A 17,946-nucleotide genomic window follows, 5' to 3' on the forward strand; every position below is an offset into this window, starting at 1 on the left:
GACTTTAGACCACCAGGAGGTTGTTTGTTCTTCTGCCATCAGATTGACACCAGAGTTGACGAAGGTCAGATGGACATGAAGAGCAGCCAGAAACTCCTGAACACTCAGATGGACGAAGCAGAACACCTGGTCCTGGTACAGTCCTCTCTCCTCTCTGAAGACCTGTGTGAACACTCCTGAGTACACTGAGGCTGCTTTGATATCGATGCCACACTCTTTCAGGTCTGATTCATAGAAGATCAGGTTTCCTTTCTGCAGCTGCTCAAAAGCCAGTTTTCCTAGAGACTTAATCATCTCCCTGCTCTGTGGACTCCAGTGTGGATCCGTCTCAGCTCCTCCATCATACTTGACATTCTTCAGTTTGGACTGAACCACCAGGAAGTTGATGTACATGTCGGTCAGGGTCTTGGGCAGCTCCCCTCCCTCCCTGGTCTTCAACACGTCTTCCAGAACTGAAGCAGTGATCCAGCAGAAGACCGGGATGTGGCACATGATGTGAAGGCTTCGTGAGGTCTTGATGTGGGCGATGATCCTGTTAGCCTGCTCCTCTCTGAACCTCTTCCTGAAGTAGTCCTCCTTCTGTGGGTCAGTGAACCCTCTGACCTCTGTCACCATGTCAACACACCCAGGAGGGATCTGATTGGCTGCTGCAGGTCTTGTGGTTATCCAGAGGCGAGCAGAGGGAAGCAGTTTCCCCCTGATGAGGTTTGTCAGCAGCACTTGGACTGAGGTGGACTCTGTAACATCAGTCAGGATCTCATTGTTGTGGAAGTCCAGAGGAAGTCGACACTCGTCCAGACCGTCAAAGATGAACACAACCTGGAACTCTTCAAACCTGCAGATTCCTGCTTCTTTGGTTCCAGGGAAGAAGTGATGAACGAGTTCCACCAAGCTGAACTTCTTCTCTTTCAGCAGGTTCAGCTCTCTGAAAGTGAATGGAAACGTGAACTGTATGTCCTGGTTGGCTTTGTCTTCAGGCAGTCCAGAGTGAACTTCTGTGTTAACACTGTTTTCCCGATGCCAGCCACTCCCTTTGTCATCACTGTTCTGATTGGTTCATCCCTTCCAGGTGAGCCTTTAAAGATGTCTTCTTGTCTGATGGTTGTTTCTGGTCTGTCTGGTTTCCTGGATGCCGTTTCAATATGTCTGACCTCATGTTGGTCATTGACCTCTGCAGTCCCTCCCTCTGTTACGTGGAGCTCCGTGTAGACCTGATTCAGGAGGGTTGGGTTTCCTGCTTTATTGATGCCCTCAAACAAACACTGGAACTTCTTCTTGAGGTAAGACTTGAGTTTATGTTGGTTCACTGCAGCAGTGGTTCCTGGATAAACAACAAAGGAACCCAGTTAGTGGATCCTACAGACCCTTTTACAGTCTATGAACAAGCCATGTATTAGAGCCATGTATTCCTATAGTCCTCAGTAGTAGTGACTTCATGAGCTTCTTTCATGATTAAATCAGAACTATTGGTGACAAAATCAATCAGGTGCACCTGATGAAGCCAAAAGAAGTAAAAGTACAAGACAAACAGAACTGGAAGGATATAACCCTTTGAAATGCAGCTGCAAAGCTCAGTGAGTCAGTCTAGAAATAAAGAGCCTCTTGTATCACCTCAATTTGCCGCTGGTCACTACAACACATCACAATACAGCATCATAGAAAGAGACAGTATTGATAATGGTGTTGAAAATAGTACCATTGGGATTTCTAAATATCCTGGTGTACCGAATCTTCCACGCTGAGACGCCACCATTGAAAACATGGAGGTGTCTTCATAGAAGCCTGTTTTAAATACATTTTTGTTTTCATCTACCAACTATTTAGTTATACGAGCTGAAAGTCACCAGTTAACACGGTCACTGGATGAAGTGAAACACCTGTTCCTCTGAAACGGTCGTGATCCTGTCTGAACTCAGTAGAACTCGAGTCTGTTGAAATATCGATTCTGACAACCGAACACGTAACAAGCAGACATTTAGATGCATATTTATGATGATGTCAGCTGTAATCGGGTCTGTGGACAACCAGAGAACCTAAACATTGAAGTTGTGTGCAGCCTATTAGGAGAAATATGAAGTTCTTCATGTTGAATCCTTCTCTTCTTTCCACCATGTTAAATCTGTTAAAATCCTCTTACTGATCTGCAGACAGTCAGCCAGCTCCTCCTGCTTCATTCTCCTCAGGAAGTGCACTGTGATCTTCTGAAACGCCTCTCTGCTCCTCCTCTGCTCTTCATCCTCACCGTCCTCATCCTCACTCTCCAAGCATTCTGGGTAATCTGGACTGAGGACCTTCTGGATCTTCTTCAGCTCATTCTTCACAAAAGTGACGATGTTCTCCTCCAGCAGCTGGAACAGAAGGATAAACTGAACATGAACTCTAAAGAACCCAACATGGGATTCATGTGTGGGTCTGAGCAGCATGGAGACCACTAGAACCTGTTCAGCATTGAGTCTGTAGTTGATGTGGTTAATAGTGAAAGGTGAGCTTGTACATGTACTCACCATAAATATGGAGTCCAGGTGTGTTTGATGCTGCCGGGTCAACGGAACCTCTGAGATCTGCTGAACTCTGTGGAGAAAACCAAGTTTAAAGAGTCACTAAACCACAGACTGGAGATCAGAAGTGGACGTCGTCATGGTGACATCGCCTGTTGGTTTGTGGACTATGGTTTTGAAGCCTCGGATTCTGCACAAAGGGTGGATCTGATGAATATAAGCGATGGAGCGGCACCCAGAGCAGCAACCTAACTGGATCTGGATCCATTTGGATTCTGGTGTAAAGCTGCTAACAAAGTTGGCTTCATTAATCAAGGTCAACTTTACAGCTAAGTGTTAAAGTCATCTTAGTAGATAACTGCATTGGTAGTGTAGTAGCGACCTGTCAATCAGCAGGTAGCCCCGCCCCCTAAAGCATCCCCTGCTTTCTGGTCTGTTGGACTCTAAATGGAACATAATGTACTAAATGAACATCATGCTGGATTGAAGAAGACTTAAAACTAGAGATTGAGACTATAAACTCATGTTTACAATGTTTATTGAGATAATACATCAAGTGAGAAGTAGGACCATTTTCTCATAGACTTCTATACAACCAGAGATGAGTCGCCCCCTGGTGGCCAGCAGAGAGAAGTAGGACCATTTTCTCATATACTTCTATACAACCAGAGAGAATGGCAGTTTAAGGCACTTCAGCCTTGGCTTCACTTTACAGAACAGGAGTTTTCATCTAGTTTCAACCATTAGAGTGCATATTTGTATATGCATATTTTATATTTAAATACTTTGCACTTAAATGTCAAAATCTGGACCTGAATCCACCAACAACAATACTAAATACCAGATACACTGGTTGTGTGAATGTTGGCTTCTCAAACCTGCAGTAAAACTCATTCAGGTCTTGGACCAGATAGTGTAGCTGGTGGTGTAGAATGTCTCTCTGGTTGCTGCTTGCTTGCCTTGAATGGCCTCTTGAGGGATTAAAGTCAGAGAAGATCAAAGTTCCAATGTTGCCAATGCCTTCCCATGAAAACCTGAATCCTGGCCTGATCCAGTACCTCATATGTATCCATTTCTCCCTTCGTACCTGTTCCTGGGCTTCTTGAATTCTGTTGCCTGTTCCTGATTCCTCTGGAATTCTTTACCTGTTTGGACCAAAGCGGTCTCACACCAAATGCATCACCCAGTTTGGTCAGAGCCCCTTGGTGTCTGATGCCAGGTTTTCTAGCAGCTCCGATGTAAACCCAGCTTAGCATAGCTTAGCTTAGCTTGCAGTAGCTGTCACGTTAGCCAATTTAGCTTCTCACTGACTCTTAACTTTTCTCTGGCTGGTCTATACCCGATTCATCCTCTAAGGGGGGTTCAGGTTCAGTTCTTACCTTCCATCATCAGCTTGGTCAGCTTTAAATGTAATACTGCGAGGCAAAGACCCGTCTTTCTTCATGGACACACAGCTGGGTCCAGGTCCAGGGGAGTCTGGTCTCTGCTGCTTCATCCTGATACATTAAATACAATTTCAGATTCTAACTAGTTGAGCTTCATGAATCAGTTTGCTCTGTTTATCTTTATATTGATGAATCTTGCTCTAAGAGTTGATGCTAGGGTCAGAATCAATCTGTCACCCGTCTTAGTGCTGCACTCAGCGTTTTGGTAGCATAATGTTAGCTTTGTGGTTCGTAGCTGCGCCTAAGGGTTCTATGAGCTGAGCGGACTAGAAATATCCATTTCCAAGTCGTATCTAAGGTTCCTCCTATTAACGGGAGCAGTGGACAATGTTTCTGTTGCATTAGAACCTTATGGGGTGACAATGATGGGGAAACGGAGTTATGACTCGTGAAACAACTTTGCATTTTGGTTGCAAAATCTCCACTGGGCGTCTGATGGTTCTGACCTTCACGTAGTCCATTACCTCCTGATAATAGACACATCCTCGGGCATTATAAGTTACCTTAAAACCTAAAATAAGAGTTTGGTGGATATAAAGTGTCTTACTTAATGCTCTACAACCTCCCTTGAGTGAGAGGAAGACGGTGCTCGAGTTTTTCTGTTCTTAGCTTAGCTTAGCCTGGCCGCTACTCTTCGATGTCATTAACTTTTCCTGCAATCTATGAGTCTTTTCTTTCAAGAGGTTTTCTCCTCACTGTCTTTTTAAGTTTTTGTGGTCCAACAGACCAACAGAGAAAAGATCTGAATTTCCCAGCTAAACTTTCATTCCTATCATATCAATATTTTAAGATGATCAGCTGAAGAGTCAGCAGGTTACAGTGTTGTCCAGGTGTGTGTCAGGTTAATATTTAATCTAAATATTTATTTAACTCATCAAACTTTACTGCTTCTTCTACTAAAAGTACTGAAGGCAATTAAAGCTTCTGGTCTCAGTGATTGCTCAGCAAAGTGAAAACAAATGGATTCAACAGGAGAGTCGACACTAGATTCAGATCATCCCCTACATGGACTACAAAGGTCTGGACCAAGACCTGATTCTTCACCTCAGGACAGACAGATAATAAAAAGGTTCAATTTTAAACTCAATAAAGCGATCTAGTTAATATTATGTATATTCATGTTGTTGATTGAGAATCATGATGGTGGAGTGATCTGAGTCCTGGACACTTCGAGATCCTCGTCTCACCTCTGAGCTTTGGTCTGGCTGTCATGTCCCCCATCCTGAGTGGTTTTAGAGGGAAGGACTCCGTCCTCTTGGTCCTCACACTGATTCATAGTAGAGTCTCCACCTGCTGGCAGAGACGCACACTGTCACTACGCCAACACTGATAACAGAGAGGCAAAGTCCCGCCCCTTCCTGTGTCCAATGGGACCTAATTTCTTGAAAACTAAACGGTAGTTAACGGTGAGACCAATATTGTTTTAGTCCCGTTTGAGTTGAACAGCGTCCAGACGACAGCAGGAGAATCTCAAAGGCTTTCAGGACACAGCGACACACAAAGTTACCGCTCCAGTTAAAATATTTCAAGTGACTCAAATACGCATTTAGTCCTTGTGTTAATCCTTGAGCTTTTCTTCATAGATAACTTTAGCTTCAATGCTAACATTTTATTCACATTGTAAATAGCTCAGACTAATGTCCAACATGAAGCAGTAGGGATGAATCCCTGTTATCATTGTTGTCCTGTCGTAGGGAGTTAGACCTTGTCCATGTGTTTTTGTTTGTTTCGGGATTAGCTCGAACTCCGGTCAGGAAATTACATTGTTTTGTTTATTGCTTTGGCCTGAGCAAATGAAATTGTAATCTAGTCATTTGTATACATGGACATGAATTATTTTTTTTTTCCTGGCATTCAGCACAACTGTTTGTACATTCAGTTGGGTCGACATTATGCCACAAAACCAATGTTAGCTTTAGAAAACCAAACCAACAACAAAACCAATGTTAACTTGAGACAAAAAAAAAATACTACATAGAAAGAATAGACATAGTACACAATGTTGTTTAATAGTTAGAATGTTTTTTGAGGGACTTTTTATTCAGATACATTCTAACTGACCATGTTGACTTCAACTAGCATTGCTAATAAACACTTACAATAGCTCAAAAAAACAAAACACTTAAGGCAATTCCCTTTAGACGTTTTGAAATTACTCTGTGTTTTCCCAAAATCATACTGGCTTTTTAGACATAGGGAACCTTTTATTTAATTGAAAATGTCGGAGGTAAAGGATTTATTTGTCCGTGTTTTCTCCTTGTTGTGTTTAACAGATAAATGAGAAGTTTCTGAGATGCAACGCTGAACATCTGGAGGCAACATTCATGCAGCGATTGGACAGTCACTCTCCAGAGCTGTAGACATGGTTCAATGAGAAGGGATGAGCTGTTGGCCGGAGGACGAGGACCCACCTGTCCAGACTCATCCAGGTGAGACGCACATTAAATATATACTCGTAAACGCAACTGTCATGTTAGAACATTTAAAAATTGGCTGTTCCTTTTTTAAATACATATCAATGCACTTACAAATTTAACTTTGAGATAATGGACATTCAGAGCACATTGTGCTGAACCCTCAAGTTATTAATAATAACATACAGGTTTGACACATTTTGACCCAGGGAGGTAGAACTCTGAATGTGGGTAGTTACTGTCTTTTTCACTGTTGTTGACAAGAAGACATTTTTTACTTTGTCTTTTAACTAGCAGATCCATGTCACCCAATCAACATGAAGAGAGGTGGACTACGAGTACCATGGGGACGAGAGCCGAGGACCTTATCGAGGACTACCATGCAACTATTATCTTCATTGGTCATTCATCAACCGAAGGGCCGAAGTATACGACATAGAAACGAGTTTGCATAATTTATAGTTGAATTAGAATTGCTCGACTTCCGTTATTGCATTAAAAACTGAATTTGAATCACATACGTTGAATTTAAATGTTATCAGGGGCCTGGCAGTCAGGATGTCTGGTTCTACACAAAGGTTAACTGTCAGTGACACATTATCTCCTGGACCTTTAAAAGACTCAAGTCACAACACTGATTTGAGCACTTCCTCTGTAGCATCTTCATACAGAACGTTGTTGCATTGTAACTGCTCCTCTTGGCCAAGATTAAAGTCTGACGTCGATTTTACTTCTGTCTCTGATCTCCTCCTTGGGTGAATTTATTCGTTTACGGACTTCTTTTAACATTTACAATCTTTGTTTTTCTTTACAGTTTATTAGGCGACATGTAATTCTGTAGTATGTTTTTATTTACTGTATTTCACAGTAAAAATACTTTGTTAGTAAATATAAAAGTTCTGCTTGTAATTAGCTAATTGTACTTAAAGTATCCACAGTACTTAAAGTACACAGCCCAGTGTTGTACTAAAATACATGATAAGCTTAGATTATTCTTACTGATGCATTCAGGTGGAAGCTTCAGTACATTTATTGCAGTGAAGACTGAACATTGTCGCGTTCTTGTATGTTTGAAATATCAAAAACTGTCACTTACCAAACTGTTCACATGTAGGAGAGACGACGGGACGATGTGTAGCAGATCTCATACACCAGGAAGTAACCAGATTCTCAAAGTATGATTTAAACCAGTTTAGGACTGTGCCAGACAGCCCCACCCATGTTCCCAGGCTGCCTACCAGTATGTCGTGGTCTACTGTATCAAACGCAGCACTACAGTCCAGTACAACTAGAACGAAGATTTTGCTGCAATCTGTACGAAAACCAATATCATTTCAACCCCTCATTAAGGTGGTCTCTTTGCTGTGGTTCGATCGAAATCCAAATTGTTGAAATTGTTGTTGTTTGAGGAAGTCAAACTGTTCAATAAATTGACTTGGAAAGGGCAGATTGGATTTGGACCTGCAGGGCCTGAGGACTGAGGTATCAAGGTAATTCTTTTTTAGGAGAGGCTTCATCTGTAGCTTTCAAGGCCCATGGGCAGATACAAGGGAACTGTTGACGAAATGCAGTACATCTGAAGCAATACAATCATAAACATAAAGTTTATTGGTAAACTATCAAATCAACAGGTAGAGGTCTTTGGATGCAGCATCACTTCTTCTAGTGTTTTGTAGTCGACTGGATTAAACTGTGACACGTCCACTTGGTTTATTTATTGGAACACAACGCAGACGCAGACATTTTAGTCATAGAGCTGCTGACTTCTTGTCTAAACGTCTCATAAACTAATTCTTCCTGTAAGAAATGAAGCAAAGTGGAGAGCAGTTGAGGGGTTAGTCCGCCTTTCACCAGCGGAGAATGAGTACAGATGTCACAGTGAAGCAGCCCTTCCTCCACGCGTCCCTCCGTGATCTGGTCGTAGTGACACGACGGCGTCACACTGATTGTTGTTGTTGTTGTTGTTGTTGTTTTCGTTGCCACGGCTGATTTGATTGAGCCGTTGGCCTTTAGGCGTCTGATCGCGACGCCGCTGCATAAGAGCAGCAGCAGCGAGCCGATAGCCAAGCTGATCACAGCCGCCATCATAGTCCTGACCAGAGTGTCAGGGTCCTGAACCCGGACGAGATACTGGACCACAGTCCTCCGGTGCACCTTAAACTTCACTGTTTCCACCGTCTCACAGGTGTCGATGCCGGAATCAGAAAGGGAGGGTCTGAGGACGAGACCCCGGCTCAGAATGGTGAGTCGGGGACCAGGGAGGAGGACGCCATCAGAGCGCCGCCAGCTGACTGGGAGGTTTGTCTCTGGGAAACATGGGAGGAACTGCGCTGTGTGCCTGAAGAGGATGACGATGGCAGGTTTTCTTCTCATTAACAAATGGATGTGTGGATTTACGTATATTATTTGACTAAAGATGTGTAAACCCCTGAGTGTTTCTAAAACACTCCTCCTGCAGTTGATGCTGAGCCATCAGAGCCAGTCCAACTACTTTAAAACATGCCTGGATAAAAGTGATACGTTTACATTCCAGTGTGTTCATTTCCAGGGAGTGGTGTGTGTGTTCATCCATGTTAGCATGTCTGGCTGCAGGCTGACAGGTTACTGGTACTGGGCCCTGTACTACGAAGCAGGATTTGTGCTTAGCGAGGTAACTTAAGCGTTAACTCTGGGTTTTCCGTCCTACGACGCTGGTTCACTTCTTACCGGGGTAGATCGCCATGGTAACTTACGCTGTGGAGCTAACCTGCTCCGGAGCAGGTTATGTTCCTGATAAGAGATCAACGTGGAGAAACACACCGCCGACTGACCAATCAGCTCTCTTGGTGCGCGGATATAAAAAAAAGAAGCTCGGTGGATCGTGAGAGGGTCTCGTAGGAGAACTATAGAGTGTACAGAGACCGGCAAAACCCTTTTTCTGTCCCTGACGATGTTTTATATGAGAGATACAGATTCTCATCGGAGGGAAAGACTTTTCTTTGTCAGCGTACAGCCTACTTACCACTTTGAATTATGTTTTTATATTTATTTGATTTGCTCCCAAGTCCGTTTTATACCGCCGGGATTGCAGCTGAAAGAATGAGGCTAATATTGTCATAAACCACGTTATAAGAATACATCCAAGCAACAAATCATTAATTTAAAGTTATGTGTTCGGCCTTTTATTGCTGAAGGACATCATAAGAGTTAAAGGGACTAAAGAAAGAGTGACGACATGATTTAAAAGACGGCCGCAAGGATTCAAACACAGGTACGCTGCAGACAGCCCCGGTACATGGGGCGTCAACACAACCACTAAGTCATCAGCTAAGCTACTGTTATAATCAAATCAGTCAGATCTACTAGTGTCCTTCTGATGGGGCAGTCATATTATACTACTAATACTATTAATACGACTTCCGCGTTCACACAGTCGGTGAGTTTTTGCCAGCTGTCCTTCCTGCATTTGGCAGATGAAACTGTTGCTTTTTGCCCGTATTATATGTTTAACTTCTTCGTATTTCTGTAAGATTATGGTTCGCTCCTCGTACATGAAATACGCCGCTCCGCTGCCGTAGACTGATCCATGTATGTGATTGGTCAAATGCTGCAAACGCCGCCTCTTTCATGTGCACGCGCTCATAGCTGGACAGGTAAACCCTGGGTTGACTTAACGAGTTGATAACCAGAGGGGTATTCCACCAAACTCGCTAATTAAAGCGGCGCTTACCTGGTTAAGCCTGGTTAGAACTAACGCCAATTTCCACTTGCGGCTAAACCCGTTCCATTAACGCATTTCAGCCGCGCCTTGTTGAGGCTAATTCAAGCCAGGTTAACGTTGTCGTGTGTTACGCCGTTCACGGGATATGAAGCCAGACCAGAATCGTGAATGTCGAATCATCGAGAAAATGGCAGAAAAGACCAGAGCAAAAATTATTGATGGAACTGTATGAGGAGTACAAACCCATCATAACCAATAAAGGGAATACTGTAGTGATAAATAAAATCGCGAGGCTGCTTGGGCAAGAATTGCCGAGCAATTAAAAACGGAAGTACTGTTAAGAGTAGCATGCTCTAATATAACACTGACAAAGAGTTCTTGAATGTGAGGATAGCGTAGAGGTAACGTGCCGGCTTTGCATGCGGCCGGCCAAGGTTCAACTCACGTCTATGGAACTTTGTGAAACTTTTTTCTTTGGCTGGAAATCTCTCTCTCTCTCTCTCTCTCTCTCTCTCTCTCTCTCTCTCTCTCTCTCTCTCTCTCTCTCTCTCTCTCTCTCGCTCTCTTTCTTTTTTTTTTAGATAGGCCTAGTAAATGCATCTACATTGACCAACTCATTTATCTCAACAATTCAATGAACACATTCAATTAACCTATTAATGAACTCACCTGAAAGGAATTTATGTGGCTGAAAATTGCATGCAGCAATGCCTTTGTCATTGGGATCTATAACATGTTATTAATAATAACATCTTTATGCCTATCATGTTTTTGCAAGTTATATTTGAGTTCTCGGGAAATTGTATGACATATTTATAGGTAAGGTTTATAGTTAAGGTAAAATGTTGGTCTAATTCTCTGATTAAAAAAAAAAAGAAAACACACACAAAACGTCCTTGCCGGGATGTGAACCTGTGATGCCCACATTCAAGGGCAGGTGCATCGCCACTCACCCAAGTGGGGGCTTTAAACAATCATATGGCCAGTCGGTCTTAAACAAAATAAACGATTTATTCATATTTTTTTAATTGCAGGTAGCGAGGCTTATTGAAATTAGCCCGGCTTTGCGCTTAGCGAGTTTGATGGAATACCCCTCAGCTTCGTGTGACCGCTTATCTCCGATTGCCTTTGTTAGGGTTACTTAAGCTGGATCTCTTAAAGATACCCTGGGTATGTTGAACTCGCTTCGTAGTACAGGGGTCCGTTTCACAAAGCAGGTTTAGTGAAAACCTTGAGTTAGTTAACCCTGAGATGAGGGAAACTCTGGTTTTTCGGTTTCACAAAGCCAGTTCAGCATAAATCTGAGTCAGTTACCCGGGTAACATACTCCGTGAACCTAACCTGCTCACTAGCAGGTTTGCTTCCATGAACCCTGAGTTTCTCCCTACATGTCTCCGCCTTTTTCCGGAATCTGAACCAACTCTGAAAAAATGTGCCGTCCTTTCATCATCGTCAACCTAATCTATATGGAAATAAAAGTGATTCTAGCAGCTTTGCGTCGGGAGAGGATTTTGATTGCCTTTCCTTCCAAACACATTAGATATTATCTAAACAATATTCTCCGACATTTTCAACATTTCATATCGCGGACATAACCCGCAACCAGATTCTTTGCGGAGCTAGTGTTTTTGCGAACGGGAGATTTATGAAATGTTTAAGTACATTTCTGTGTTGACATACCTGCTTATATTTACTGTTTAATATGTGAAATATGATTAAAATCATATGCCTTAGTCAACGTATTTGCGCAATATTCTTCTGCTTTCAACTGACGCCACTTTCTTTCTGGGCATGGGGGGATTGCACCCAATGAAAATGATAATTCATTCAATGAACTGCTTTGTGAACTACGGGAGTTGAACACCTGTCCCCTACACCGTGGGCGGCATTGCTAACCGTTACACCACAGTGTCTCTCTGCAAGGTAAAAAATAAAGACTTATTACCTTTAGATCAATAGACTGTTTCATTCAGTTATACACATTAGATCGGGCAGTAATTGTCTGCCACGCCAACTATCGCTACTTTGCTGCAGTTACGTTGCTCCTCTTTTTCAGGATGAGCTCGTTTTCTACATAAACACTCAGTAATATCTAATAACGCTCTCCCGGTTGCCATGGTGAATCATAGTATCGGAGCTCCATTGATGATGGCTTTGTAGAGTCGGCAGGCACGCGCGTAACTCAGAGTTTACATACTCAGAGTTGACTGAACTAATTCAAAACCACTGTTCTGAAACCGAAAACTCAAGAGTTGCCCATCTCAGAGTTGTTCAACTCAGAGTTCAGGGTTAGGTTCAGAGTTTGTTGAACCTGCTTTGTGAAACGGGCCCCTGGACTACTGTTATAGCATCATTACGTTATCATTCTGTTTCCCCCAGACTCCTACATGCTCAGCGTGTATATGGACGGTGTTCACCATCTCCTGGCTCCTACAGAGGTGGCCCTCAATGTTAAGAACAGTTCCCAACCTGGAGACTACTGCTTTGTCTACCACCCCATCGACCAGCCCATCACCCAGCCGCCGCCGGCCCGCAGCTGCCCCACCGACCCGCCTCCAGCTCCTCCTGCAGAAAGCCTTCTACCAGCCGTGGACGCTGCCGAGCCAGAGGCAGACGAGGAGAGTCTCATTAGCTTGTAACTGCTCCGTCATCACAGCTGCTGTATCGCTATGGTAACAGCATCTCTATGGCGACTGTATCGACAAACAACATTTAGGAGTTTGAAACTCAGGTCTCACTTAAAATGCTGATCTGATTGAAACTCATATGAACAAAATAGAATGTGGATTAGTGCATGGAGGGAAGGACAAAGTTCAGTTTTCATGCATCACCACAAAGAGCAACTAGCTGAAACGACACAAGAAAGAGATTAATGACTGATTTTGTACCTCTACATGGGGTCTGGAACCCCAGGGACTGCAGGAGGAATGTAAACTGTTATTCTAACAAACACATATATGATCATGTTTATACTGTTTATACTCTATGATACTCAATGCTTCTTTCTGTGATGCTCATCTACAGTGGCAGACTGTAGCTTACCGATTATTGGTTCAGGTTTATATTTACAGCACTCAGATCAGGCATTTTTATTTAAAGCACATAAGTTTCCTTCCACACGTGCCTTCTATACAAATACTGATTGCATTGTAAATAAACTTTTACATTTTGTCAATGCTGTTTCTGGTTTAATTTCATAACTATAGAATTTCTATAGCTCATTTTATGCTGCCTTTTCATTGCGGGATGATCATTCCTTTTCCCCACAGCGTTCCTCCTCTGAGCAGCAATGAAGGTTGTCTCAAAACCGTAACAGAGGAGAAACAAGGCGAGTCAACCTCCATCTAAACGGGGAGAGGAGGCAAGCCGGATCAGAAATTACGTTTTCATGGCGTGTTATGTGCACGACCCACCACCGGGGGATTAAAAAAGCTGATCTTGCATCAGGATAAGTTGGCTTGTTAGGGCCCGAGCGCCGACAACATAACCTTTGGGCCAATCATCACGAAACTTGAAGCCTATGTCCATTTTTGGCCATTCACAGGGGTTGTACTTGAACTAACCGTTGATCCGATTAATACCAACATTGGATATATGGTTGGAAAGGCCTTAAGGACAAAAAGTTATCCAAAGATGTCCAGAATATTTAGGGGTGTGGCCAGGGTGATGCCATGACTGTGCTACTATTTTGAACCTTCGCCAAAAGCATCAAAGCTGTTATAACTTCAGCGTTTCTGCTCCAAAATATTCATACTTGAGTAGTCCCGTCCTGAACACGTCTGCACTGCAATATTGACTCATAGTCAGAGCGCCACCTAATGGCGACATGAAATGTGACCCCCCCCCCCCATTAGGTTGGGCGCACACACACAATATTTTTTCCTATTGTTTATTGTATTCTTTGGATCCCCATTAGTCTACATAATGATGCAGACTATTCTTCCTGGGGTCCACATAAAATCAAGCACAACAGTACAGTGTTTGTTAAAAAAAAAAAAAAAAAAAAAAAATTACATGAAATCATTTATCCTAAACAAGATTATAAAAATGCATATTAAGTAATACAATGTGAATAAGTTTACACGATCAAGAGGATGATTACATGATTATCAAATAGTTACATGATTATAGACATGACATGATCAAGAGGAGTAATATATTTTTTACATGATAGCCCATGTGGAGATTGTGATGTCATGAGAGTCTACACGGCTCTCAGCGGGATAACAGTGCAAGGACACAAGTTAGGGTATAAACAAGGATTTAATCATGTTTTTAGGGAATTAACAGAAATAGTTTTCAAACTCAAACTATAACTAAGGTAGCGGCTGCTCTCCAGTGATCAAAAGTCAAATAATGTCTCTTCAGCCCTTCAACAGTGAAAATCCAAACTTAGGTACAGATCCTCCCAATAAACCGTCCTCTTGTAGTATTCCAGGTAAGTAATCCAAATGATATGTTCCCCACAGGTCACACTCATGGTCTGGCTGGTCCTCTCCAGAGCATTCAGCCAGCGAGCCTTTCTCCACCAACACACCCTCGCACTCCCTGCGTCTCCAACCCTCAAAAGCCCTGCAGTCAATTAGGGACTAATTGACTGCAGGGCTCAGGTGTGTCAGCCTCAGGTGTGTTGGCGTCTTGGCGTGTTGGTGTGGAGTTCCGAACTCCCCCACCAGGTGAAGCCATAGCAGTCAGAGATTGAAGCCATCTGTGGGGAATATAGCTCCTCTCCAGGACACAGCCTCTCGTGACATCACAAGATGTACAAAAAAGCCTCTTGGACCCACTGCCTAAAGTCAACAGGAAGTGGGCAAAAAATGTTTTTTAACCATCTGCGTATCAGCGCTGTCATTGTAAATAGTGGGGGAGGGGGAGGAGAAACACTAAGGGGACTCAGAGAGATGTCAGGAAGGCATGGAGAAGATGTGACCTCTGTCACTGTTTAACACCAGATCAACAGTCATGAAACTTTCCACACCTGCGAATGACTTTATACATGGCTTTGAATGACGATCACTTGTGTCTAAACCCACCACAAGAGGCGGCCCAGCAGGGGTAGGCGTCCACGACACTGCCATGTGACCGCAGGCACTCCATGACCGCATATGAGCGAGGGCCCGTCACGACAGAGCTTGCAGTTTTATTTTATTTGAACATGTTCTCATGCAACTTCCTTATTACACAGAGCTTTGTCTTTTTATTATTTCAGTCGTTTAATTTGAATCCACACATTCTCTCATCTTGATCTTAATCAATTTCCTTTTGGAGAATATTATGCGTTACTCACTGCGTCCAGGCCGAGGTGAAGCAGACGATAAAATAGTGGCAAAACACCTCCGACCTTTATTTGCGTCTGCAGTGTCGGAGTTGCCCAGAGCCGAGATGCAGCCAGCGGACGCCTCTCTTCTTCCAAGCCTGTTGGTGACGCCGGATTCAATAACACAATATAGTGATAATAATGGGACTAATCTCCACATTCAATATACAATAGTATCGGACTGTACTCGGGGAAATGAAACAGACATCAGCCTTGTTTGCATTTTCATGACGAGGCATCTTTCAGATCATCACACTGGTTTTAAAATATAGTTTAATTAAACTTTTGCTAAAATATCAGTTCAAGAACAGTTTATTCTCTTTTAAATGCAATTTTATTTATTGTTCCATATCATAACAAAAGTTATGTCAGGACATGTTTTCACATACAGCAGGACTAGAACACCCTCATGATGTTCAAAGTCCCAACATCACCCAAGAGCAAGCGTTATAAAGCGTTGATGAATGGAAAATCACAGCTGCAGCATCATCATAGTTTATAATTCCTTAGTGGATTTAGCAGGAGCATTTTCTCCAACAATGAAGAAACAGTTTAATATGTTTTTTATTTGTAATATGTTAAATACATTATGTTTTCTATTCTAATCTGTGTGTGCTCTGTGTTTCATGTTGATGGTTTTCACTGGACAGCAACTATTTGCTCCAGTCACTAATGCATGTTCCTCAACACGACAAGGTTCAGTCTAAAGACAAAGCCATCCCGATATACTCCATTCATTTAAGTACATTTACACAAGCATTAATACATTTACAACAAGTACAAGGAGGAATGAACCTGACTGATTACAAACTGCTATTTCTTCATTCACATCTTTGCATCGACGCTGAATGTAATCAAACACGTGAAAAATTTGCTTTGTGTTTGTTGTGAACAGTTTCAGAGACGCAGAGACACTGATGATCCATCCCAGACTCTAAACCCAGGATAAAGAGGTTCAGTGAATGTGGTGTTGAAGGTGTGGAGGTGGATCAGTTTGTCAGAGGAGACTCTGTAGAAGGTCAAAGTGCCAGCAGGACAGTCCAAGTACACTGCTACCACACCAGAGGAGGAGGAGGAGGAGGAGGAGGAGATGTGTGTTTGTTTGCTTTTGTGATAGACATAGTAACGACCATCATAACAACACAGACTCCAGGACTGATCATTCCATCCAAACTCAGAGTTTTCTCCTCTCCTCTTGATTCCTCTGTAACTCACTGATATACGAACCACTCCTCTCCACTGGACCTCCCAGTAACAGCGACCAGTCAGACCGTCTCTACACAGCAGCTGAGGCCATGAGACAAATCTGTGTGGATGATCTGGATATGACTGGTCGTCTGACACACATGTCACCTTCCTGTTGGTGTCGTCCAGTTTGAGTTTTCTGCTGACTGTGTTTGTGTCCAGTTCCAGTTCACAGACATCTGATGGAGAGAACAAACACAATGCAGCTAAAGGTTATTGTTGGAGACAATTGGGTGTTTTTTGGTGGGTGTTTTGAAAGCTTAATAAATATACTTTGGGTATTAGTATATGACATCACAAGGGGGCGGTAACTTGATGGTGATGGGTCACGTCATACATTTCATTGATAAATAGGCACCGGTGTGTAGTGGTGTGTGTTTTGTTGGATCGCAGAGAAAAACACAGTGTTGGGGAACTAGCAGGAGCAGATTCTGTTATTAATAGATCATTATTAATATCAATACTCAGTCTCAATATAAAGGAGTTTGTACTCAAATGCCAATAATTAATAACTATTAGAATATGAGTACAAACAGTTGAAGGATTTGTGAATTCTTCACAGAGAAGAGGTTGATATCATTCATTCTTATACAACATTAATAAACACAGCAGTATGTTCATAAGGGGTTTATTAACAATGAACAAAGAAACATACACTAAGTCCAAGTGGCCTATCTAACTAAATACTATACAAGTGTGTGTGTGTGTGTGTGTGTGTGTGTGTGTGTGTGTGTGTGTGTGTGTGTGTGTGTGTGTGAGTGTGTTACAAGATGGCGGCTGTGGGTGTCGACCAGTCAGCCATGTGGAGTGGGGGTGTTCTTTGTGGGAGGCCGTGTGGTCCTGCCTGGAGAACAGGTTTCTATATATGTGTATAATTAGTGTAATATATGTAGAGCCGTTAGGAAAGTTGGATTAGTGAGAACGCAAACTGTCTGTTCTGGATCACTGACGATCAACAGACAAAACAAAAACACGACAAAATGACATCGTTGGTCCTAAAAATATCACAGTTTGGCCTTAAATTACTAAAGATTGAAACCAGACCGACCTGTGGTCTGGTCTCTGGACTAATGTGAGCTACTATTGTAGACCTCTAGGGGACCACAGACCCAGGAGACAACATCTGGTTCCTCCATTTAGGATTCAGGGACGACAGGAGGACGATCTCAAAGCTAAGACGCTTTATCTCTTGAGTTGAAATATTTAAACTCACACAAACACGACTCCGTTGCCGTCCGGCAGGAATTGCCGTCCGTTTGTGTCTCTGCGTTGACTTTGTTTGTAATTGAGTGTGAAAATGTGGCGTTTGGTGTGAACACAACACGAC

General features: G+C 42.8%; 2 protein-coding genes across 5 annotated transcripts in view; both read right to left on the reverse strand.

Moving 5' to 3' along the window:
* The window catches only part of LOC311016342 (uncharacterized protein), a 404,261-nt gene that overhangs the window by 282,797 nt on the left and 103,518 nt on the right, over nucleotides 1–17,946 (reverse strand). The window lies entirely within an intron of this gene.
* Nucleotides 734–3,989, reverse strand: LOC311016356 (uncharacterized protein). Its single transcript, XM_084013999.1, has 4 exons — nucleotides 3,878–3,989; nucleotides 2,505–2,571; nucleotides 2,138–2,348; nucleotides 734–1,321 (listed from the first exon to the last, which is right to left on the reverse strand). Exons 1-4 carry the CDS (start codon nucleotides 3,940–3,942, stop codon nucleotides 918–920), a joined length of 747 nt encoding a protein of 248 aa, XP_083870125.1. The 5' UTR covers nucleotides 3,943–3,989; the 3' UTR covers nucleotides 734–917.

This window comes from Eutrigla gurnardus (assembly GCF_963514095.1).
Source record: "Eutrigla gurnardus genome assembly, chromosome: 7".
Classification (NCBI taxonomy): domain Eukaryota; kingdom Metazoa; phylum Chordata; class Actinopteri; order Perciformes; family Triglidae; genus Eutrigla; species Eutrigla gurnardus.

Coding starts and splice junctions, on each gene's coding strand:
- LOC311016356 (XM_084013999.1), bottom strand. CDS start 3,942: ATGAAGAAAGACGGGTCTTTGCCTCGCAGTATTACATTTAAAGCTGAC. Junction 2,349..2,504: donor ACCTGGACTCCATATTTATG/GTGAGTACATGT, acceptor CTTCTGTTCCAG/CTGCTGGAGGAGAACATCGT. Junction 1,322..2,137: donor GGCTGACTGTCTGCAGATCA/GTAAGAGGATTT, acceptor TTGTTTATCCAG/GAACCACTGCTGCAGTGAAC.